This window comes from Leptopilina heterotoma, unplaced genomic scaffold (assembly GCF_015476425.1).
Source record: "Leptopilina heterotoma isolate Lh14 unplaced genomic scaffold, ASM1547642v1 Lhet_134, whole genome shotgun sequence".
Classification (NCBI taxonomy): Eukaryota; Metazoa; Arthropoda; class Insecta; order Hymenoptera; family Figitidae; genus Leptopilina; species Leptopilina heterotoma.
Window position 1 is genome coordinate 2,376,733 of NW_025110853.1, and position 26,772 is coordinate 2,403,504.

General features: G+C 23.5%; 2 protein-coding genes across 5 annotated transcripts in view; one reads left to right on the plus strand and one right to left on the minus strand.

The window, feature by feature from the left end:
- LOC122513119 (maestro heat-like repeat-containing protein family member 1) overlaps nt 1-26,772 on the minus strand; it is a 48,527-nt gene that overhangs the window by 15,112 nt on the left and 6,643 nt on the right. The window lies entirely within an intron of this gene.
- LOC122513121 (NPC intracellular cholesterol transporter 1) lies at nt 620-26,236 on the plus strand. 4 transcript variants are annotated; one of them, XM_043629391.1, is made up of 20 exons: nt 620-978; nt 2,739-3,084; nt 3,274-3,563; nt 5,346-5,538; nt 8,721-8,852; nt 10,939-11,058; nt 11,402-11,619; nt 11,961-12,265; nt 12,426-12,623; nt 14,103-14,304; nt 14,482-14,779; nt 15,057-15,184; nt 15,446-15,703; nt 15,849-16,012; nt 16,186-16,298; nt 19,774-20,363; nt 20,702-20,890; nt 21,004-21,091; nt 22,290-22,381; nt 25,467-25,605. In XM_043629391.1, exons 1-20 carry the CDS (start codon nt 892-894, stop codon nt 25,470-25,472), a joined length of 4,017 nt encoding a protein of 1,338 aa, XP_043485326.1. In that variant the 5' UTR covers nt 620-891; the 3' UTR covers nt 25,473-25,605. The 4 variants fall into 4 exon arrangements, with proteins under 4 accessions (XP_043485326.1, XP_043485323.1, XP_043485324.1 ...); XM_043629388.1 differs by lacking the exon at nt 22,290-22,381 and having other exon boundaries at nt 25,467-26,236; XM_043629389.1 differs by lacking the exon at nt 25,467-25,605 and having other exon boundaries at nt 22,290-22,710.

The following is a 26,772-nucleotide window of genomic DNA, read 5'->3' on the forward strand; positions in this document are numbered from 1 at the left end:
AATCACAAATTCGTTCATCCCTCTGATTTTTTCAAAATTTCAAAAATTTCAAAAAATAATTCAAATAATATTTTTTCACACAATTCACAAAAACTTTTTTGTAGAATTCTAAGAAATAATTATTAAAAAGTATATTTTCTATATATAGTCAAATAGAAAACAATTTCGTATTTTTAAACTATTTATAAATAAAATTTCCTAAATCTATTTATAAACAATCAAGGAAGAATTCAAGGAATAATTAATTTTGTAATGAACCCGAAAACAAGGTCGAAATAGGAAATAAAAAAACGTTTCTTGGATTTTTTCGTGGTAACCTTTCCTTTTACGAAAATTGGCGGAAATTTCCGAACACCTGTCATCCAAGCTCAGTAGCGGAGAATAAATCATTGGCGCCTAATGTTTTATTTCAATGTTTGTATCATTTGTATAAAGAATATTATTAATAAAACGAACAAAATAAATAAAGTAAATAATAGATAAAAATTCAAAACAAAAGAAACTATTTCAAATATAAAAAAATTGAAGTGTTTATTATTGAAAAAAATAGAAATCTGAAAAAAAAGTCGAAGGGAGAAAGTTTGGATTACGATCCTGAATGCGACACCACACACTTGACAAGTAACAAGGTTGCAAACTACTTTGCACAATTTGTATATACATTTACAACATTTACAATTTACATTAGTCATACATCACTTGGAGAACGAGAAGGTTGTGAAACATAAAGTGGTGGCTTTCCGGCACCGATAATTCAATAGACTGGCAGCACATTATATCGTGGAAGGTGGAATCGTTGATATCACAACGAACGGGTAGTGTGTGGCGCATCAAGCTGGAATTCTCGTAGTAAAAAGTATAAATTAGGTGTGTGTGCGAGGTTTGATCGCGATGGTCGCGATCATATTTCGACGAACTATTTCGATGATGGCCGTGTCGCATTTAGTTTTTTTCCTCTTATTTGTGATTGCAACAACGGTAAGTGATATTTTCATTACAATACAAACTCGTGCAGAGAATTGCAAAATTCTTCTTGTGTTTTAACTTTAAAATGCCCCACCCCTGAAAATGTTCGTTTTGTTGATTTCTGAGAAGTATAGAAAAAAAATTTGGAATGACGTCAGATGCTTGTAACGTCTGAGGACTTATCTAAATTGACAGTCGGCTTATTAAATTTAATTATATGCCCTTGTGAAGGCTTCCTTAGATACAATTAAGAAATATAATTATTTGTCATTAAGTTTGCAACTAAGATATTTTAGATTTGTATAATTTTTTCTCTCGTTTAGAGAAAATTCTTAATTCTTAATATATAAAAACAACGAGAATAGTATTTTTATTCGTGTTTTCTTTTATTGATTTTGTGAAAAGAAACTTTATTGTCATCCTAAAGTGAGACGTTTTATAATACAAGATAAATATTATCTTGTTTGTTTATTAGTCACATATTTAGATCTCATTAGTCATTTTTCTTTTAAATTCCAGGGCGCAGGTGTCTGATCGATTCAAACATTCTTATCATATGAAAAGATTTAATAGAATTTCTAACTTTTTTTATATGCCTTTCACACCCTTCCTGAATAATCTAACTCGATAAGTTGGCAATGTTAAATATTCATTGTCTCAAACGTCAATTTTAATTCGTTTTAAATAGCTAAACAATTCTTATAAAAACAAAGAAGTAAGATTTGAAATAATTTTTTTTCCAAATGTTTACAATAAAATTTTATATTTAAAAAAACAACTACAATATTTATTACTATCCATTATAACTTTTAAAATAAATTTCTTTTTCTGACTGTTTATTTATTAAAAAAATTGCTTTTATTTTTGTAAGTAAAATATCCATTTATCTGTAGTGACATATCAGAAAATGGTATTTTAAGTATTTTACTTAGTTATTATTTTGAAAGAAAAAGAAAAAAAAGTTTACAGACTGAATATTTTAAAATGAAAATTATATTAAATTGCGAATATGAAGTTTTTATTTCTATTATTTACATTGATTGAACTCTATAACCTTGTGGATGATTTCTGAATATAAATGAAACGTTAAATTGATATTCAATCAAAGATAACAAGTACTGATTAAACAATATATAATTATAATAATTATTTTTAATTCTGTTCAAATTGTCTTGGAAGGAAATAAAAGAGAGAAAAGAAATTATTTCTATATTAATAAAAATTACAAATCCCAGGGTGTCAATTTCAAAAGTGTTTTTGCAACACGTTGCATTCCTCCAGTTTATAAAAATAGCTTCATCGAAAAAGAAATGAGAGATTGACCTTAAGAAATTTTAGTGGAAAATTTTTCCTAAAATTCATTTTCTGCATTCAGAAATTTTTAATTTAAATCCTTTAAATTTTTTATTTGGTAGGTTTTTTAAATTCTGACTTGAAATAATTTTTTCAACTTTAGAAATCAATTGTTTATTTCTTTCTTATTTACATTTACTTATATTATTATATTGATTATTGTATTGATATTCTAATATTTAAATTATATATTATTTATATTTGTTTTTGATGATATATTATTTTTTTTGTAGGAAATTTTTAGAAAATTATTATGTGGAAAAATTGAAATTCTTTTTTTTTATTGTAAAATAAAAATTGTTTCTTATAGTAGAATTAAAATTGTGTTTATGCTAAATTGGAAATATATTTTTCCTATAGGTAGGAAACTAGATTATTCTGTCATTGTTATTAATAAAATTATTCTTTTGTTATTTTAGGTGAAGGCGCAGAATGAAGGCCACTGTATTTGGTATGGCGAATGTAATCTCGATGATTTTCATCGTAAACAAAATTGCCCAAATACAGGTCCAGCACAACCGCTGGATCAAGAGGGACAAAATCTTTTGAGGAAACATTGTCCGCACATGATGCAAAATGAAGTAAAAACATGTTGCGATACAAATCAATTAAAAACATTGGATAATAATATTAATTTAGCGGCAAATTTTCTCCAACGATGTCCCAGTTGTCTTGATAATTTAGTGAAACATTTTTGTGAATTCACATGCAGTCCACAGCAATCAACGTTTATCAACGTTACCGAAATATTGAAAAACAAAAACAGTGAGTTAAAAAAAAGTGATAAAAATAAAAATAAAATATAAAGATAAAATCCAAGTAACTACGAGAAAGTAGTAATAATAATATGTGTTTTCAATTGTGAATAATTGTTTGAAAAATGAATATATTGAAAATCGATGTGAAAGTAGAGCGAGACTAACGAAATTCGATTCTTATTTATTCTTTTTTCAGATACTTCCTACATAAATGGAATAGAAGTTTATATAACAAACAAATACATTAATGGCACGTTCAACTCATGTAATAAAGTCTCGGTGCCAAGCACCGGACAATTAGCATTGGACATGATGTGTGGAGATTGGGGTGCAAGTAGATGCAGCGCAAAGAGATGGTTTGATTTTTTGGGTGATGCGTCAAATATTTATGTGCCTTTTCAAATCACCTACAAGACAGTCGATCACAATGAGGATGGTTTTGAACCAATGGATCCCAAAGTTACGCCGTGCAGTCAACCTCTGGATGTGAGGAAATAATTTCTTTAAAAAAACTAACATTCTTTTTAATATCGATTCAACTTTTTAGAATTAAATTTTATTCAATAATAGTCAAATTTTCACTCAATATTAAATATAATCTTAATCTAGACTAAATAAATTTTTTATTTTATTCGAAAATGAATTAAAATATATTTTTAATTTGAATCGAAAATTAATTAACATAGGGTAAATGCACTAGTAGTCGGACACTTAAGGATACGATTTTATATTATGCTTTTTTTCTTGAAAGAACAAATATCTACTGTGTTTATAAGCACATTATCAATTAAAGGAGTTCTTCAGGATTAAAAATCATGTAAATTTGTTACAAATACTTGAGTATTTAATAAAATATAAACATTTTAATGAAAAATTCCGAATGCTTTAGTAGTCGGACACTTTTTTCCCTTTTTTCTATAGTCGGACATCTGTCAGATATTTTGGATTTATAAAGTAAAACAGATAATTTTTTAATTGCTATCTGCTGGAAAATGGAATTAAAGCAAATTAAAAGTTATTTATATAATGTTTAAATCCTATAAGTTTTAATATTTATGATTAATTATCAACAAAACTTTGTGCTACTCATTGCGCTACTCGAAAATGGTTGTATCTATAGTCGGACACCATGATTTTTAAAATATTAAATAAAATATTTTTTGTTTAATTATTTTTTTAAATAACACTAATTTCATAAAATATAAACTTTACACATTCGTCCAGTATATTTTTTAAAGTAATTATCACAATGCATTATTATTTATTTGCCAAAAAACACGAAAGTGTCCGACTACTAGTACTGTCCGACTATACCTGCACTTACCCTATACTTTAAATTTCAACCGAAAATGAATAAAAATATATTTTAAATTCAAATCGAATATGAATTAAAATATATTTTTATGATTTTTAATTTCAGCAATACATTTTATTTTTAAACAATAAAAGTGTGTATATATAGTATGTATATATACATTTTTTATTTTTTTTTTATTTTTATTTTTATTTTTATTTTTATTTTTTTTTATTTTTTTTTTTTTTTTTTTTTTTTTTTTTTAGCAATACATTTTTTAAATATATTTTTAATTTCACTCGAAAATATATGGAAAAAATATATTTTGAATTTTACTCTAAAATATATTAAATAAATATATTTCAATTTACTTTTAATTTAAGTAGATTTTTACTTTTAATAGTAAATATATTTTAATTTACTTTTAATTTAAAATATATTTTAATTTCATTTTAATCGCAAATATTTCAATTTAATTTTAATTGAAATATATTTACAATTGCAATCACAAATATAATTTAATTTTAATTCTAATAAATATTTTAAATGCATTCTAAAATACTTGTTTTACTCTCGATTATTTGCTTTCGTAGCTGGAAACAAATTTTATTTGAAAGTATATTTTAATTTCCTTTTAATCGAAAATATATTTTAAATTCATTTTAATCGAAAATACGTTTTAATTTCATTTTAATTGAAATGTATTTCTAATTGCAGTTGTAAATATAATTTAATTTACTTTTAATTGTAATAAATATTTAAAATTTTTCAATTCAATTGAAAATATTTTTTCTACTTTTCGATTATTTGCTTTGGTATGGAAAAGCAAATTTTATTTGATAACATATTTTAATTTAATTGAAATTGAAATATTTTTATAATTTTAATCGCAAATATAATTAAATTGGGTTTTAATTGCAATAAATTTTTTAAATTCATTTAAAAATAGTTTGGAGACGTAAATTTGTTTTCAGTCAAAATCGCCAGCGTGCAGTTGCGTGGACTGCGAGGCAAGTTGCCCAGTGCCACCTCCGCCCCCACCAAGAGCAAAGCCATTCACTTTAGCCGGTTTCGATGGCTATGGAGTAATTATGATAATTATTTTCATCTCTGGATCAACTCTTTTTCTACTCTCGATCATCTGCTTTAGTAACAGGAAGCAAATTGGTAAGTCATTGCTTATATAATATGAAACTTGATTGAATACCTCGCGGTTCAAGAGATCATCACTAATCGTTCATTATAAACCAAGATTTCCAAGTTCACGTTTAAAAGATAATGGAAAGAGAAAAAAATACTCGCAGAAATGATACATTAACTTTTAGTTCCCGATTTCACATATTTTTTGCTCTGTCATTTAAAAAAAACTCTTTATCTCCTTCATTATCTCGAACAAAAATTTTCAATCTTTAAAATTGAATACAAATTTTCAAAAATTTTCTTCAATAGATTTTACCAGAAAAATAAAATATTTAATAAAAGAAGAAAAATAATACATTTTTTATAATTAATCGCATTATAATAAAAAAAACTAGTTTCGAAAAAGCAAAATTGTAAAAAGTTAAAAAAAATAACAGTCAAAACTTGTTTAAAAGTAAATTGGTAAACTAGTAAAAAGTAAAAAAGCAAAAAAAAACTCTGGATTAGTTAAATAACAGATAAAAGTAGAAATAAAACTATTTAAAAGAATAAAAAAAGCAAAAAATACACAAGATACAATGTAAAGCTATTGAAAATAGTTTCAAGAAGTAAAAAAGCAAAGAATAACCAAAATGAAAGACTAGTTGAAACAAATAACTAGAAATGAAAAATGCTTCCTGCATGAGGAAGCAATCAACATAATATAATAATTTCAAAAAATCTTGATAATCGGTGATTAAAATATAATTCGCATCTTTCGCTCTCGACGTCAATATTGGAAAAGTCGTCAATTACTTAAGTCACGCAATTCCAAATAAATACTGCGAATTATTACATCATCTAGTAAATTGTCACTTAAAATGAAATATTAATCCATCTTTTGTAGTTTCTATATTTTTCCCTTTTTTTTATTCAACCAGAAAATTGATTAATTCTTATACTAATTTCTCCTTTTTTCAAAAAAATATTAATTTTGTATTGAAAATTTGAAAGCAATGAATAATTAGTCGTGTTTTACATCCCTTCAAATGTTGATAACAAAATTTTATGACAAACTTTTTCTTTCAGCTCTATAGACACATATATATATTTATTTTCACCCTGTGAACTCGATTATAATTAGCGTGATTCATTCAATTAGAATTAAATGTCAGTCATTGAAATAAATGAATAATACCGCCTACTTTAGCGTGGTTAAGGGATTGAGAATGTAATTAACAATTATTTATATATGAAAAAGAATGGAAGGTGGTGGAAATTTTGCAACAACAAAAAAACCATCTTTTGGTTGTGGTTTGTTCTTTTTTTTATTTTCTTAATTTTTCTCTCTAACAAAATTTACTTCTTGAAAATTTCTATTCAAATTTTTTTCTGTTTAATTTTTTTTATTTCTCGTTTTCTCATTAATTTCTTCTATTTAATTTTTTCTATTTAGTTTTCTCCAATTTAATTTTTATCCAATATAATTTATTTCTTTAATATTTTTATTCTTTGTATTCAATAAAATTTACTCGGGAATTTATATAATCTTTTCTCTTTTTATTTGTGATTCATAGATTTTATATCTTACGATTTTTTTTATATTAATTTCAATTTTATAGTTTCTTTATTCTAACTTTCTTTGTTGGAATATTTTAAAAATCATTGGAATTTCAATATTTTTAAATTTAATTGCATTTGATTTCAATTATTTAGAAAAACGAATTGTATTAAATTTCAATTATTTGACAAATTTAATATTATTGAAATGTAATTGTATTTCGAAAATTTAGTTTAATTAGAAAATTTTAATTACATATTTGTCAAATTTAATTTAATTAAATTTCAAGAGTTTAAAAACCTTAATTTCATTGTTGAATTTGAATAATTTTACAAATTTAATTTCATAATTAAATTTTAATTATTTGACAAATTTGTATTTTAATTGAATTTCAAGTATTTAATTTGAATATTAAATTTCAATTATTTGGCAAAATTAATTTCATTACTAAATTCCAATTATTTGTCGAATTTAATTTAATTAAATTTCAATTATTTGACAATTTGAATTTTATCGAATTTCAAGTTTTTTTTATAAATTTAATTATTAGATTTCAAATATCTGACAAATTTAATTTTACAAAACTTTATGGATTTGAGAAATTCAATTTTAATTAATTCAATAATTTGAAAATTCAGTTTCATTATTAAAATTTTGATGACTATTTATAAATTTTTTTTTCATTTCAAATATTTAAAAAACTTAATTTAATTGAATTATTTAAAAAATACAGTTTAATTTTTACATTTTTATTGATTTGACAAGTTTAATTCGATTAAATTTCAAGTGGTTAGACATTTAATTCAATGAAATCTAATTCAATTATTTGAAAAATGTTGTTTCATTTGAGTAAATTTAGTTATTTAATTATCAAATTTCAATTATTTGAAAAATTTAATTTTACTGAATTATATTTGGAAACCTTAATTCAATTTATTGTAAAATTCCAATGATTTGCTTAATTTCAATTAATTTGGCAATTTTAATTTTATAAAATTTGAAGTTTTTTTTTGAAAAATTTAATTATTAAATTTCAAATATCTGACAACTTTAATTTTGCAAAATTTTATGCATTTGAGAAATTCAATTTGATTAAGTTTCAAATGATTAGAAATTTAATTCAATGAAATGAAATTCAATTTTTTGAAAACTTTTATTTCATTTGAGTAAAATTAGTTATTTAAAAAATTAAATTTAATTATCCAATTATTTGTCAAATTTAATTTAATCAATTTTCGATTTTATTTTGTTGAAATATTTAATTATTGAATTTCAATTATTTAACAAATTAAATTTGAATATTAAATTTCAAGCACTAGAAAAATTGAATTTCATTAAACAATGGAGAGAAACAATTTAAATAAGTTCAACTAATTGAAAAATTAAATTTTATTTTTTAATTAAATTACTTTTTATAATTTAATGGAATGTTGAATTAAATAATTTGAAAGAAAGAATTTTTTTTCAAAAATCGAATAGCTCTTTTGAAAAAGAAGAGAAAATTTGAAAAAATATTAATTTTTTTCCCAATAATGTCTATAAAATTTTGCTTTTTGAGAATACTATTTTTATAACATAGTACTCTGTAATTAATGAATTTTTTATTGAAAATTGGAAATATAATTTTTTGGAGTTTTATTGTGAATGAATGGGAATGTGATGTGTATAGTTGCACGAGGGGAAGAAGTAGGAAGGCAAGTGGGTAGGCGTCTAGCCGCTGGACTTCATCATCCTGGAGATAGTGCTCGTATTGCTCTTGCAGCTGATCAAGAAGACAGTCCACTACAATCAAAACGTTCCAGTATGTCACTGATCTGTCATTTTTTTTTATTCCCAGCAAACACAATGCGTGAATGTTCTATCGCTTCTTTCTTCTACACACACATTATAATGTCTCTCGCTTACTAAACTCAAAAAAAAAAAACAAACAAAAGAATAACAAATTAATCTTCACTAACAAAAATGAAAAATTTTCCTCATGTCAAAAATTATCTTCTCTGATAAGAAATATTATAGTCAAAATTTGTTTTCCTCGCATTAACCATGAAATTGCATGTATTATTTATTTAAAAAAAACTAAAAAACGATTCCTAAAACAAAAATTTTAAAAATCATGCTGTAGTAAGGCGAAAAAATTTAATTCTTTTAGATTAAAAGTGAATATTAATTCATAGTTCATTTAATAAAAATTATGAAGTAGACATTTTTTTAACCCCCTTGAAATGAATGATTCACAGATATGAATACGACTTATTTGTCTTAACTGATAAGCTCGAGAAACATTTGCATATCAATTCGGAATATTTTCAGTTAGGAGATGCACTTTTTTTATCGTTAATTATTTTTATTTATAAATTATATGTGCGTAATTTAATCATTCTCCTTTGTACTGACGAAAACAACGAATATCTTCTTTTAATTTCTAAATTCTTTAGTTTGTATAATAATTATATATTCAATTTAATAATTGAATAATTATATTTTCATCGTAAAATTCACATTATATTTAATTATTTATTTATTTAAACGCTCTAAGGGCTTACTTTATTTATAAATTTACAGAAAGAAATTTTTCCTTTTTATTTTAAAAATTAATTTTTTTATTTTCATTTTAAACAATTTAATTTAATTTATTTAAAATGGAAATGTAAATTAATTTAATTATAAAAAAAAATGTTTGTAGAAAAATAATTTTTCCTTCATTTTTATTGTTTCTTTTTTACTAAAATTTGTTTTTTAAGATGAAAAAGTGATTCAAATAGAATAAATGAAATATTTCTTTTATATTTGTTTAATAAATTTTTACTTTCAAATCAAATTGATCTTTAGCATTTTCTGGATAATGCATGACTTGTTAACGTCAGTGTTTAATAGTTAGTGATTATTAAGCAAATTTTTTTTTGTTCAACCAATGTTGGTAACTTGACTCATAAATTAAGAATTGCAATTAATTATATGTGATTTTTCACTTTGCTCATTAATTTTGTTTTCAAACAATTGTACGATAGATTTTTCCTAAACTATGTACTTTCATGTTTAATGATTAGTAATTAACAATAATTGCAATTTTTAAATATTTTTTTTCCTTATGTTTTTTTTTAATTTTTTGACGAACTAATAAAACAAAAATTCCTTGCAAAATTTATTTTTCAGAAAAAAATTATTTATTGAAAGAGAAATAAATTAAGAATTTTTTGTTTATTATAAAATTATAAATTTTATAAATTTTCCTCACTGTACTTAATTTTTGTTTTATGAATTATTTATTTATATTTTTTCACACTAGACGTACTTAAAAAGTAGAAAAAAGAAGTTAATTAATAAATTCAGTTGCAAATTGTAAAATTATAATTTTTTAAATTACCTTTTTTGTATTTTTTAAATTTATATAATTAATACATAGTAATATTAATTTCTAATTGATTTTAATATTAATAATAATAATATTGCAAAATGTATTCACGAAAGAATAAATTTAAATAATACAAAAAAGATAATTATTATTATCATAAAATTGTAGATTATTTAAATTTTTTTCTTTTTTTTCTACTAAAAAATCGATATAAAGAAATGATGAGAAATTGTTTATTTAAATTTAAATTAAAAATGAATTTTTCTTTTATTTTTAGTTCGTTAGAAAAAAAACGTGCTACTCTCAATGTTTCCTGTGATAATAATTAAAAATACACACTTCGTTCTCGTTATTGAAACTTGTTTTCATCAATTAATGTTAGTTGTTCTGTTTTTTTCTAAATGTTGCCATTTTTATAATTTTAATTTTTTTTATAAATGTAAATAAAATGCTTTATGTGTTTTATGTAGTCGTCGCTTTTCAGTTGATATTCATGACATTAATTTTATTTAATTCTGTGAAATAATTTTTATAGGTGTCATATCTGCTGATGATTTACCAAGTACTTTTGAAGATGAGCAGTCAACATTCTTGGAACGTCTCGGTGCAGGAACTGACAAATTCTTGCAAGAATTTTTCTGCTCTTGGGGCACCGGTGAGTTTTTTTTTTTTTTTTTTTTTGAAGAAAAATTGTTTTATTTTAATTTATTCTTTTTCTATTTTTATTGATTATGTTCATTATTATTCAAAACCAATTTCTTTCTATTGACATTTTTGTTATTATTTATTTTACTTATTTTTATTATTCTATTGTCATTAATTATTCCCTTTCCGGGTTTTTACATATCTAATTCCCCACACTTTTAATTTTTAATATCTATTTTTATTATTTTGTATTTGTCATCGTTATTAACTTTTTTATTTGGTCTACAGTTTGAAAAACGGGAATTTAGAGGAAATAAAAAAAAATTGAATAATTGAATTGAATAATTTTTCAGCTTGTGCGTCACGTCCGTGGCTTGTTCTCTTTATGGGATTCATCTTTATCGTGACCTTGGGCCACGGAATAAAATACATAATAGTGACAACCGATCCAGTTGAATTATGGGCATCACCAAATTCAAGGTCTCGCGTTGAAAGGGAATTTTTTGACAGTCATTTCGAGCCTTTTTATCGAAACGAGCAAATTATCATCACGTCAATTGGACTACCACCGGTAAAAATCATTTCTAATTCAATTCTTTTCAAATTTATGCACGGAGAGAAATCTGTTGCGAATAATGCATAGAGTAGAGGCTATGAATATAGCATAAGCACTTACTAGCGAAAAGTATAAGAGGTCCGCCTGAATATCAGTCGACTCCGCCTAATATTCAGGCGGACTCGAGCAATAAATAGGCTCTCTGTTAGGATTTTAGCATCAAAGAATCTATGGAAAAAGTATATGAAAAGTTTCGAGCATTAATCCTAACAGATTTCTCTCCGTGTGTCAATTTAAAGAAGAAAGGAAGCAAAAAAAGAGCAAACAATGAATTTTATTCTCAATTTTTTGTTTAGATCGTGCATAATACATCGAATGGTCCAATAGCCTATGGTCCTGTATTTCATGCTGATTTTTTGAAAAAAGTTTACGACCTACAAGAAGGAATCAAGAATATTGTCATTTCTGATAATCGAACATTGGCCGATATTTGTTTTGCGCCATTGACAAGTCCATATTCAGGACCAACCACTGTCTCAAAATGTACAATTCAAAGTATCTGGGGATATTATCAGGACGATTTGGAAACATTTAATGAAACTTCAGAGGATAAAAATGGATTTGTTGTTAATTATTTGGATCACTTTAAGGAATGCACACAGTAAGTTTTCTTTTTTTGGGGGGGGAAATTCATTTTTACTCTGTATTATAATTATTTATACAAAAATTTATACCGAAGGGTGATTAAATTTCCTTCATGAAATAGAATAAGTTTATTAAAATAAAGCTTGAAAAGGATTTATTGAAACGTTTTTTTACAGGAATCCGTACAATTTGAATTGTTTGGCACCTTATGGTGGACCAGTGGAACCGGCGATTGCCGTCGGCGGTTTTGTTAAAAGGGGAGAAAATCTTCGTGATCCACCGTACGAGAAAGCGACAGCGATTATTTTAACTTTCCTTGTCAACAATTATCATAATAAAACGAAACTTCAAGCTGCCATGGAATGGGAGGAGAAGTAAGTTTTTAGTTTTAATTATTTGAAGAAAAATGAGAAATGGAACAAAAAATTAATAAAGGTTTCGATAATCTGTTCGCAGTTGAGAAAGAATTTCTGGAACGTGCCACCTAAAACTTGAAAATTTTTATTTTTCCCTGTAGCAATTTAAATATAAAATCACTATGTAAAAGGATTTTGCAAAACAAAATGTATACTTTTGTTATTAATATATATTTGAAATTTTTTATTACTTTTTTTTAAAATTAATTTCAGAAAAACCTACTGACCGATTTCAATGATTCAATTAGCATTATTTTTGTCTTGAATCCAAATTTCAATTAAAAATTATTTTGTTCAAAGATATTGAATTTTAATAAACAAAAAAATTGTAAAATACCACTTCATCCATGAAATTTCAAGTTGAAAAAAATTGGACATATTCTTTAAGCCTTTCTAAACAATATTCCAAAGAGAAAAAAACACGCATTAAGAAGTAGCTAAAATAATTATTTTTTGATATTGCATAAATGTATTACGTGTGTAAACAAGAAATTTTTTATTTGAAAATTGGATTCAAGACAAAACTAATACCGGTTGAATCATTGGAATCGGTCATCAAGTTTTTCTGAAATTAATGATTAAAAAAAAGTAATCAAAATTTTCAATTGTTAATAACAAGAGTAAAAAAATTTTTTTTTTGAAAAATCCTTACACCTATAGTGACTTTTTATTTAAAATGCTACGGGAAAATTAACATTTAGGAAAAAATTGAATTCTTTCCAGTATTTTATTATTCACGGAGAGAGAATATATATTAAATTTTGTAAAAATATTTTCAAATTGGGGAAAAAGTGCAACAAAGCGAAATTTTGATATAGAAAATACTAAACTTTAAAAAAAGTTTTGTGAAATTTATTAAAGTTATGTTAGAATTTAATTAATATTCTTGATATTTGATATAATTATACTAAATTTCACATAAGTTTTTTTAAAGTTTAGTATTTTTTATATCAAAATTTCGCTTTGTCGCAATTTTTCCCCAATTTAAAAATACTTTTACAAAATTTAATTAATTAGTTAATATGTGAATTTTTGAAAATTTTGAATCTGAAGTTAATTGTAATAAGTAATATAAGAAAATATTATTAATAAAAAATATTTCGTTCATTTGAACGTTCAAAACTTTTTGCTCATTAATTAGGAAGAAAAACTAAACAAAAAATTTTTTTTATTAAATCAGAAAAGTTAGAGAATTTGATCAAAAGTTGAAAAATATTAAATTTTTAGATTTAATTAGAAATTTCTAGATTTGAAATGAATTGAATTGAAAATAAAAGGAGAAAAAATAAATTTACAAGTTAATAAAAATTAGAAACGAATTGACTTGAAAATAAATGACGAAAAGAAAAATTTGTTGAAACGAACAAAATTCAAAATAATGAAAGAAAGAGAAAAATTAACCCGAACCGAATTTTGAATGTATTTTAAATTTTTTAGGTACATTAGTTTTATGAAAAATTGGACACAAACGGAAAAGCCAGCGTACATGGACATTGCATTTACTTCCGAGCGTTCGATTGAAGATGAATTAAATCGTGAATCACAGTCCGATATTTTAACAATTCTTGTTTCCTACCTAATCATGTTCGCCTACATTGCCGTATCCTTGGGACAAATTCGAAATTGCAGTCATCTTTTGGTGAGTTTCTTTTTCAAATTTTTATTTTTATTAATTAAATATCAAAATGAATTTAATTAAAAGAAATTCAATTTAATTTCACTTCTTTTCATTGGATTTCAATTTTTAAAAAATTAAATTTATTGCAATTATGAGTAGCGAAAGAGAATTTTTTAAATTTTTTGAATTTAATTTCAGTACGATTCGAAAATTACGCTCGGCTTGGGAGGTGTTTTAATTGTCCTGGCATCAGTGATTTGTTCTGTTGGAATTTTCGGATTTATCGGAGTACCAGCGACATTAATTATCATCGAAGTGATTCCATTTTTAGTGTTGGCTGTTGGTGTTGATAATATTTTCATTCTAGTGCAAACAAATCAAAGGGAAGGAAGAAGACCAAATGAATCGATACCTGAACATATTGGACGAACTCTTGGTCAAGTTGGACCCAGTATGTTATTGACAAGTGTCTCCGAAAGTTGCTGCTTTTTCCTTGGTAAATTATCTATGTACTTTTTTATTTTTTCTATTCTATTTAAAATATTTTGCAATTTTTTGTTGTTGTTGAAATTTGCAAATTATTCTATTCTCTACAGTATTCTGCATTCTTTTGAAATATGTATTACATTTTTTTTTAAGGAAATACTTTTTTTATGAGAATGTCAAAAATTTCGAAATTGTTTTAAATTTATTATAAAACAATAATAATTTACCTATTGTTTTGAGTGGTTCATAATTTATTTGTGTTATATTTTTAAATTTTTTGTTAACAGGAAGTCTTTCCGATATGCCGGCTGTTAGGGCGTTTGCTCTATATGCTGGAATGGCGCTTTTAGTTGATTTTCTACTTCAAATCACTTGCTTCGTCAGTCTCTTGACGCTGGACACGTTCCGCCAAACTGTAAGTTTCCGTCAATTTACTAATCTTTATAAATTTTTATTATTTTTTTACACGATTAAATTCAAATTCGTTTTATTTTACTTTTTAGTTATTTTTATTCTATATTTTATAGTTTAAATTCTATTTATCTTATTAAATAAATGCTGCAGTCTCGAAGACCAAATAGAGGATTATTTTACATTTTAATTATTTTTATTTTCTAATTTTTATTTAATTTCAAGTGAATGAATGCCAATGAAATAAATACTTTTCCATTTGTAGAACAACAGATTAGACGTTTGCTGCTTTATTCGCGGGTCGAAAAAAGACAGTGGCGAGGAAGTGGTCGATGGATTACTGTACAAAATTTTCAAAGTCGCTTACGTTCCACTTTTAATGAAAAAATGGGTGCGAGCTAGTGTTATGATTGTTTTCTTCGGTTGGCTCTGTACCAGTGTTGCTATGGTGCCGCACATTGAAATTGGATTAGATCAGGAACTCTCGATGCCAGAAGACAGTTTTGTACTTAAATATTTCAAGGTATGTAACGTAGTATAAATGCAAAAAAAGTATTTTTATTTTAATTAATAGTTCATTAATAAGTAATAAATAATTTATTCATCTTTGTTATTCATTGTATGTAATTTCTATTTTAATAATTTAATTTAATTTTCTGATTTATTAGTATCTTAACAATTACTTGTCTATCGGGCCGCCAATGTACTTTGTGGTGAAAGGAGGTTTAAATTATTCGGACACAAGAACACAAAATCTGGTCTGTAGCGGTCAATATTGCAATCTAGATTCGGTCACGACACAAATTTTTACCGCTTCTCAGCAGCCAAATACGTAAGTATTTTTCTTTTATTAATTCATTTGATGCATTTTATTTAAATTTCAATTTAATTTAATATACAAGTATTTAATTTTATTATTTAATTTAAGTTTTATTTTAAACTACTTGGAAAATATTAAATTGTATTTAGATATTTCAATTTTAACAAAATAATTTAATTTTGCAGAAGTTACATAGCAAAACCTGCTTCATCATGGCTTGACGATTACTTCGATTGGTCTCTTTTATCATCTTGTTGCAAAATGTCAAAAACCAATGGATCCTTCTGTCCACATAGCAGTAAGTATACAACAAATTTTATATTTAAAAAACTATGATTCAGGCCTCGGATAGTATGATTTTTCGGACTTTTCAGACTTATTTACAAAAAATTTCAAAATATTGCAATAAAATATCACTTTTTTTATATAAAAAAAATAAAATGCAACTTATTACGATATTTATAAAAATGTGAAAAATAAATGTAGTCAAATCATTCAAAAATTAATTTTCAATAATTTTGTTAAGATAATTAAATTTTTGAAATATGTAACTAAAAAGGTTTTAAGTAATTGAAATTTTGTAAAATTTTATTGAAAATAATTGATTTGTTTCAAAATATTTCATTAAAATTTTTGAAAATCAAATTTTGAAAAATTTTAATTGTAAATTCTGTAAATGGGTGATTCTCCCGAAATACTCCTTTTTGTGAGTTACAAACAGAAAAGAAAAAAAATTATTATTTATGGATTAATGCAGTCAGTTATATTGAGCTTTCAAAAATCTACCACCTCTATAGCATGATCATGCTAACTTTTAGCTTTTAAACTATATATTTTAAATTAAAATTTTCAAAAAAAATTAAGAGGTTAAAATTTGGCGCCGGCGTTTTTTATTATATATATTTTTCTATTTACAAAAAATTATTTAAAAATTATAATTTATTAATATTATCTATAAATTTTATAGATTTTGAAATATTTACAGTTATCAAAAATCTCTTTAAACAATTGTCAAAAATTATTTTTCATACATTTTAGGTTCACTTTTCACTGGCAGTTTGTAAACAACCGACAATCATATCAATTTTTAATTTTTATTCAAAAAAGTGAGAGGAATGACGGGTGAGAGGAATGACGATTTCAACATTTTTTAATTTTATTTAATTGACAAATAATTTTCCTCCAGCTTAGAATGCCCTATCATGTTTATAAAGGATAACTTTATGTGAAAAAAATTTGCGATCAATTTATATATATTAATATTGTTTTTATTAGGGGTGAGAGGAATAACGCTTTAGGTTGTGAATCTCTGCTTATGTCTCAATTTTAATTTTTTTAACGCAAAATAATGACATTTTTTAAAAAGTAACTTAAGAAATTAATATTAGAGATGTTAATTTAAATATTGATCACAATAATTAAGCAATATCTCTACCCACAGCAAAAATATTGGATAATATTAAACGAGTGAGAGGAATGACGCGGTACTACATGACAAATTTCATTTTCTATATTTAAAAAAACTACACGACATATTTTATTTATATTTTTGAAAATTATTCTTAAATATCATAACTTTTAGAAAAAATTAATAAAGTACCAATTTTCATGTTTTAAATAATTGTTTTACCTATTGAAAAAATGAAAAGCACTTAGATGACAGGTTAGAAAATCGATTTTGAGGTGGTAAAATATTTTAAAAATGTATTAAACAATAAAATTTTACAACTTTTTCTTGCAGAACATTTAGAAAAAGTGATAAAATAGGGAAATATGACTTGGTATTTTCCCAAATGATTATAATTATTTAGAAAATCTTGATTACATGCAAAATGAGGTTTTTTGGAGAATCACCCAAATATTTGAATTCTTAAACATTTTAATGAAAAATCTCCAAATGAAAATGAATGAAGATAAGCTTCAAAACATTATATTAAAATCTTTTTTGAAAATTTAATTCTTAGAATTTTTTCCTTATAAGTTTCTAAAATTCATTTCATCTGCTTTTTCTTTTAAAATAAGAAATTATGAAATTGGACTAACTTTTGTTTTCACTGTCCGTCAAATTCTTCGTTAATTACATATATATATATATCCGAATATTCAAAAATCTATAAAAAATAATTGAAGCGTTTTGTGCAGAAACAGCATAAGTCCATAATTCAAAATTGTTCAGGAATCAATAAAAACTTTTTCTCGTAAATGTTAAGATTTTTTTTAATTCGGCTTTTTGCATTATATTCTACTAACCTATAAGTTAAAAAAATCAATATGATTAATTAATTATCTACTTAATATAAAAAATTAAAAAATACATTAACATTTGGACTTAATATGCTGTTTCTGCACAAAATCAAATGAAAAACACAGAAAATTTATTAAATCCAGTGAAATATCAAAGTTTTATGAAATATTTAATAACATTTATTTAAAATATTAAATTTGGATAATTTTTAGTAACATTTTATAAATAATAAAATTGTTTTAAGAATAAATTTAACCAATTTTCAATATTTTCTAATTTTAAAATAATTCAGTCACCACTGTCACTTTTTGCTTCCCATGAGTGTTTTTATTTATAATATAAACTGTTTAATATAAATTATTTAAATACGTCAAGAATATCACAAATAAATATCAAACTTATCATAGACTTGTGCTGTTTCTGCACAAAATGATATTTTAATTATTTTTTTAAGGGTTTAGAGTTTAGTCACTTATGTAATATTTTACCAGATTGAAAAGCTTCATTTAAAGATAAATTTTCAATAAAAAAGTGATTTTCGAAAAAAATGGACTTATGCGGTTTCTGCACAAAACGCTTTAATTACATTACAATTTTTTTAAAAATCTAATTTTTTAGAATTATTATTAAATTTTTTTTAAGAAAATAATCATTTTCAAAATTTCTGATTAAAATTCTTCAAAGAGTTGATTATTATTTGAATATTACAAATTACATTATAAAAATTTTGAATAAACTAATTCTAAGAATTTTTTTATCATTGCTTTTCACAATTCAATTATCATAAAAAAGTAAATAAAATTTTTTTTTTAATTTATTTTTTATACTTATTAAAAGTTTGCAAAAGTTATTGAAATTTTGAATTAATTTGGTAGAATTATATATTTTTATAAATTTTTAATTAAAATTCTTTAAAAATATTCAATTCTTTTTAAAAAATTTTACTCACCTTAAATTATTTAGAAATTTTTCAATGATATTATTTTTAATAATTTCCCAAAAATTCTTTTAAAATATTTAGTTCTTTTTAAAAAATTTTACTCAACTTTAATTATTTGAAAATTTTTCAATTATATATAATTGAAAAATCTATTATCTTTCAAAAATTCTTTAAAAATATTTTTAAAAAATAATTAAAGTTCTGATTAATTTAATTTAGAAATCAGTGAAAGATCAAGATAATACAAAATGAAATTTTTTTTCAACAACGAATAAAATAATCGACTAGTTTTGTATCTTTATTTTGATTAAATTGACTTTAAGGCTCAAAAAAGTGCCTTAAATTAAATCCGCTGCCTGATAACAATTCAAGATCACATTTTTACCAAAAATTTGCAAATATTAATTTAAATTCTATTATCAAAATGAAAAATGTCAATTAAATTTAAGAAAAAATTATTTAAAAATAAATAATCGAAAATGATAATTAAAATTACAGTTATTAATTGAAAATTTGAATTAATAAATTGCAAATTGTAATTTTTTAATTTGTTTTCTTTTTTCTAAATTCTAAATTTCTTTTTTATAGGTTACTCGTCAGAATGTAAAGCCTGCAATATATCAGTGAACATGTACAATCGACCGACAACGAACGATTTTGAAAAGTACATTTCATTCTTCCTGCAGGACAATCCTGACGCAAGTTGTGCAAAAGGTGGACACGCTGCCTATGGACACGCGGTTAATTATTATACAAATGAAAAAACACATAGATCGAATGTTGACGCCTCATATTTTATGGCCTATCATTCAATATTAAAAACATCGTCCGATTATTATGAATCGATGAGAGCTGCACGTGAAATATCGGCAAACATAACGGATATGCTTAACAATAATCTGGCAAAATGGAATGAAACAACGAGAGTTGAAGTTTTTCCATACAGTGTATTCTATGTGTTTTATGAACAATATTTGACAATGTGGCCTGATACTATTAAAAGTATTGGTATTTCATTACTAGCAATATTCATTGTCACATTTTTATTAATGGGTCTCGATATATTTTCCTCAATTGTTGTCATTGTTACAATTACAATGATTGTTGTTAATATCGGAGGTCTTATGTACTGGTGGCACATTACTCTTAACGCAGTGTCGCTTGTTAATTTAGTTATGGTAAGTCTTTTCCTTTTTCTTTCTTTTCTTTTTTATTTATTTTACATTTTACTCGTTTTATTTTTTGTTTATTTCATTTTTTTTTTATTTTATTTAGAATATAATTTATTTCTTGATGCTACAAATTTTGTTTTACATCTTATTTATTTTATTTTTTGTTCGTTTCATTTTTTATTTATTTACATTTATGGTCAATTATTAATTTCAAAATTTTTATATTTATACAAAATGTATTTTCTTCTTCTATTTTTTAATTTGATTTTCAAAATTTATAATTTATCGTTCGTTTTGCAGAAGAAAATGTAATTAATGAATGTTTGTTTCTGTGTTTCTTTCAGGCGGTTGGCATCGCCGTAGAATTTTGTAGTCATTTAGTGCATTCCTTCTCTGTGTCAGTGAAAGCAACACGAGTTGATAGGGTGGCGGATGCTTTAACGAACATGGGAAGTTCGGTATTCAGTGGAATTACACTGACGAAATTCGGTGGAATCATTGTTTTAGGTTTCGCCAAAAGTCAAATTTTCAAGGTAGTTTTCTAGAGAAAATTTAGAGTAAAAAAAAAAGTAAAAAATAAAAAAAAATTAAGTAGATTTTTTTCAATTATTGAAAAAACGGAAAATTAACGAAAATTATTTTTCAGGTATTCTACTTTAGAATGTATTTAGGAATTGTGCTCTTTGGAGCAGCACATGGACTTATATTTTTGCCTGTCCTTCTCAGTTATATCGGTAAGAAAAAATAATTTCTCTTCTTTTTCCGAAAATTTTCCATTTAACACAATTTTTTCTTCTTGCAGAATTTCTCATTAGAGGTAAAATTAAATAAATTCTGATGAGAATTAGAAATAATTTTTCATTCTTTTTGCAATAAAAATTTTTACTTCTAATTACGAAAAAAAGTTTGATTTTCAATTTTTAAGTAAAATGATATTTTATACAAAGAACTTTGCAATTAAAATATAGTTTTCCATAAAAATTGATTGAAATCTTTGCATGACATTTTAACACTAATTCTCGGGTAGATTTATAATAAAAATTCATCGTAAGCTTTGGCGACAATTTTTTCTCTCTTTTTTTTCAAAAAAACGATTTTAGAATAAGTAGGAAATTTTTTTAATCATTAAATTTAGATTCAACAGGGTAGAGGGTTTTTGAAATCACAAGCCTCACGTTCAAGAGTCAATTTAAAATTCTAATTAAATTATTATCAATCTGTCACGAAATTTCACAATCGTTTATTATAATTATTGTCAAATTTAAAACACGCTTTCGCAATCAAAACAATATTTTAATGATGCTTAATTAACAATAAGACTTTATCGAAAGGTTTCAATTACAGTCATTTAATTTTTTCATATTTTGTTTGTTTGAATTGTTTATTTATTGCTTATTTGTTTATTTAGTATATGGATAAATTATTTTCTTTATTTTAAATATTTTTAAACCAATTTTTCCCGTCATTTTCAACATTAAAGTAAATACATTTTTCAGTTATTTTGAAAATTTTATTCCTTAACATTTTATTGAGTATTCAGAATAAATATTTTGAGAAAAAACTTAATTAGCGGCAAAAACAATTGTAATTTTTTTTCTTCAGTAGGTATTAAATGGAGAATTTGCATGTATTGTATTAAGAATGTTTTTTTCATCCTTGAAATACACATAGAGCAATGAATGATATACGTAATATGGAAACCTTGAAATAAAGTGTAATATAAAAGATAAAAAAATAGAAAAAAAGAATTAAAATTACCTTGAATAATTTTTCAATGAATTCATGAATAATCATGAATTAATTTCTTTCTTTCTGCCAATTTCGGAGTCTGATTGAATTCAAATCAAAATAAATGAATTTTTGTATGAACATTAAAATTTTTAAAAAAATAAACACGTGAGGTTCATGGTGTGGCAATATTGGTGATTTTAGGCTCGCCAATGAATCGGGAGAAGCTGGTCAATCACAAGAAAGCCACGAGAGGAAATCTGGACAGCATACAAGAAACTTCCATGAATCAACGTGTAAGCAAACCCAAATCAAGCACAACTACCGTTCCCACTTTTCGTATTCTAGATTACAATCAATAGACTCCGTGGCGATTTTTTTCTTTAAGAAAGAAAAATAATCACAGTCATAAAAAATGCTTCTTTTGTTAATTAAGAGTCTAATTAACATAATATACACGTTGTTCGCCTATTACAGTTTCTGCTAAAAAGTTAATTTTAGAAAATTCAAATTATTGCTTTAATTGTTACGTATTTTTCTATTTATATATATATTTTTTTGTTTTCTTTTCATATTTTCCACTTTTGATTGTTGTATTTCGTGCCTTTTATATTTTATTCTTTTAATTGTTGCATTTCGTATTTTTTTTCTAGTTGCTAGTTTTTTTTCTTCTTCAAATTAAGAAGATTTTGTTTCTTTTTTTCTATTTGTATAAGAACATAAATTTTGCAAAAAGTACATCTTACAGTATTTTCTAGACGAGATATTTGCTATTTAGAGAAAAAAAATGTTTTATTGTTTTGGGTTTCAAACAAATTATTTTCTAAGTAATTAAATTACTTTAAAAAATTAGGGCTTATTTATATTAATGAAATTAAAAATTTACGTATAAATTGATACATAAATTAGAATTGAAATATTAATTAATATTAAAATATTAATTAAAATTGAAGTATTCATTAAAATTTAAGAATTAACTAAAATTGAAATTGCAATTAAATTGAAATTATAGGAAATAAGACAAATTTCATAAAATATAAAATTACATAAAACTGAAATGTTATAGAACATAGATTAATAATTAACACAATTATAAAAAAAGAATTTTGTTAAAAATTTAAAAACGTTTAAAATAACAATATTTTTAAAAAATGTATAAATTAAAAATATTTAAAAATAATTAAAATCTAAAAATGTATAGATAAAAAAATGTTTTAAAAAATGAAATTTAAAAATGTATAAATTAAAAATTTATTTATTTATTTATTTAAAAATGTTTAAAAAAATGAAATTTAAAAATATAGGTATGAATTAATAAATAATTAATTAATAATAATTCCGGGAAAATTCTAATAATAAAAAAAATAATTAAAAACTTGAAATTTAAAAATGTATAAATGAGCGGATGGGAAGAAGAACTCGCCGAGCGCGCGGTTGTAAGGGATAATATCAGTCAGGTAGCAGTGAGTGCCTCTGGGCCACACACTGCTACCTGACTGGAACTATCCCTTTCGGTCGAGCGGTAAGAAATTGAAATTTAGAAGTGTACCTATAAATTAAAAGTTTTAACAAAAATTAAAATTAAAAATATTTAAAAAAAATGAAATTTGAAAATGAATTACAAATTTTTAATTAAAAAAAGCACAAATTAAATGCAGGTATTTAAAAATCCATATTAGAAAAATGTTTAAATTAAAATTTATTAAAAATTGATAAAATAAAAATATTTTTAAAAATATTAGGAAATTGAAAATATAAAAATGTATAAATTAAAAACTTTAGAAAATTGAAATTATACAAATGTGTAGATTAAAAAAAATTATAAAACTAAAAGTTTTTCAAAATTAAATATAAGAAAAATATTGATATATATCGTTAGCTTCTTATATTAAATAATTAAATTATATTTAATAGTAAATAAAGTAAACTAAGAATAAATAATATAAAAATAAAATAAATAATATAAAAATAAAAATTTTCACATTCACGGAAATTGAATGTTTTGAACATTATTCTACAAAAAATGTTATTTTTAATAATAATTTTTACTAATAATAATAATTTTTTTAATAATTATAAAATTTATTTAAAACAAACAAATCTCGTCTAGAAATTAAAACGGATTATGAATTAAATAAAAACAAACTATAAATTTAATTTAATTTAATTATAATTATAAACAAATTAAGAAACGAAAAATGAAACAAATTTGTTTCTTGAATGCTTTACAGAAAGAAAAATATTTATTAACTTTTATACAGAAATTGTTGAAAGGCGAACTACACGAAAGCGACGTAATTTTTTTTTTACTTTTTGTATACGTAATTGTAAAAAAAAGCCCAACACAAAGAACGGTAACTGTGATATAATCTGCACAATTTTTTTTGCATATAAGTTTATTATTTACGCTTATATATGCTATAATGTTTAATGCTTAATTAAAAGAGCGAAAATTAAAATTTTTTAATTTTCGCTCAAGTATTACTTAGGCACGATAATTTTTCTTATTTTTTTAAATCATTTGTAATATTTATAAAATTTTGGCTAATGTACAAAAAAAAACCCGTTAGTGTTCGAAAAGAACAAAAAATATTTAATAGGAAGAAATTTTTTTCGTTCTTTTCGTGATTATTTTTTTAAAAAAGCGCTCAAGAGTTTTGTTTTTCAAAATGAAATTTTGAAATAGCCCAAAGACCGTTCTTGAAATTTCTAAATAATTATATATGTAACAATATTTTTTGTTGTTTCAATATTAATTCAAGACTGACGAATTATTTGCTCCGTCCGTAGTATTAATTTTATATAGGATGCACTTTTTTTATAATTATATACATATCATGAATGTTGTCGCCTCTTTTTTTTATATGATTTTGTATTTTTATGCGTTTATATTTTATCTTTTTCTTTATATAGAATAAACGATTTGTACAATTTCAAATTTTATTTCTTTTTTTCCAAATTTCGTTTCCTTTGAAACAGATTCCAAAATTTTATTCCGAATTATTTTTATAAATATTATTTATTATATTTTTTAGTGATTTGTATTATTGCACTGTTGTTAATTTGTGTGTGTGTGTGTGTGTAATAATTTGTAAAATAGTAAATAATAGAATTGTAATAAAAATAATAGTGAAAATAATAATCTAGGTAAATTATTATTTATATTATTATTGATAATATTGATTTTTTAAAATTAATTTATTACAGAGATACGAAAATTTCGCTATAAGTAGATGTGACTAATATGTTTTTTGTCGCTAAATTAGATTTTTTTCTGACACTTGAACTTGTGGTGGTAATTGTTATTAATTAAATGTGAATAAATGAAATTTGGGGTGTGTGTCAGGCAATTATAATTTTTTGGACGAATTTTATTTGCAGATGTGATGCCCCGCCGAAGATATAGAAGATTCGAGCAGTTCGATAGAATACGAGGAGAGACAAGTCAGAATGAACAGGCTACAAGTTCTGTTTCACCTCTTCTTAGGAATAATCCACTTCAGGGTACCGCCTCCTACGCAAGTGTAAATGACTCGGACAGAATAGAATCTTTCTAACTAAGAAAAAGAAGAGGAAGGAGAAGAATATTTAAGTCACTCTTAATAAGGGAACAAAAGATGTTAGATATATAGTCAAAAAAGTACAATATTTGAAGTAGAAAAATTTTTCTTTCTCAATTTTTCACTAAGTTCAATATTTAAAAAACTAATTTATTATTAACTAATTTAAAAATAATAATTGCTACCGAAAAATAATTTCAAAAAAGAATAGGTATTTTTGAAATTAATTTTCAAACTGTTAATTATTTTTGTTAATTTATTCTAGCAAATGTTAATTTCTAGTCAGCTAGAAATATTTAAATGAATACTGTTGTTTCTAAAAATTTTAACTAAATTATTAAATAATCAAATTTAAAAGAAAGAAGCAACCAAATTAATTTATAATTTTAGAAAAATTCCAAATTAAAAAACAAATTTCAAATTTTCAAAGATTTTTTGAAAAACAAATTCCAAACGAAAAGATATTTTAGTGGAAATTTATTTTTAGTATACCAATCTAGGAAAAATTACTAACTGAAAATTACAATTTCCCAAAAAATAAAAAATTGAGAAATATTAAATACTTCTTAAAGAATAAAAGAAAATATTTTAAGTTTGAAAAACTAAAAACTATTGAATTAGAAAATTATTTAAAAATTTAATCACAACTTAGATCAATTTTGTAAATATTAGCAAAATTTGAAAAAAAAATTAAAAATTTGTTGTAGACAAAAAAGAAATTATAAATGTTATCTACTTTTGAAATATTTATACATACATACAATTAATTACGTTAATTAATTAAAAGTGTACATGTATACGAAATTGGAATTGTCTTTAAGTTTACTAGTATATTTAAAAAAGAAAAAGAATCTCTTGATTCTTACGAAAGTATTTTAAATATAACAAGAAGAAAAATTATTTATTCGAAAGAAGAAATTCTCTATTTGAAAATATTATCTCAATTGACTATATATAGAGTATAAATAATTGAAAAGTATTATGAAGTCGAGCTCTCGTGACGAATGTCCGGTGTACGCCTTGTAGAAATGATTACAACGTTAATTTTACAGGATAAGATTTATTTATTGTTTTTAGGTTGTTTAGTAATTTAAGGACGTCAAAAATATGCTTATTGGAAATCGATT

Excerpts from the sequence above, each read along its gene's own strand:
- LOC122513121 (XM_043629388.1), top strand. The coding sequence starts at position 892 with ATGGTCGCGATCATATTTCGACGAACTATTTCGATGATGGCCGTGTCG. Across the intron at positions 14,780-15,056 it reads AAGTTGCTGCTTTTTCCTTG|GAAGTCTTTCCGATATGCCG; the intron begins GTAAATTATCTA and ends TTTTGTTAACAG. Across the intron at positions 16,013-16,185 it reads GCTTCTCAGCAGCCAAATAC|AAGTTACATAGCAAAACCTG; the intron begins GTAAGTATTTTT and ends TTAATTTTGCAG.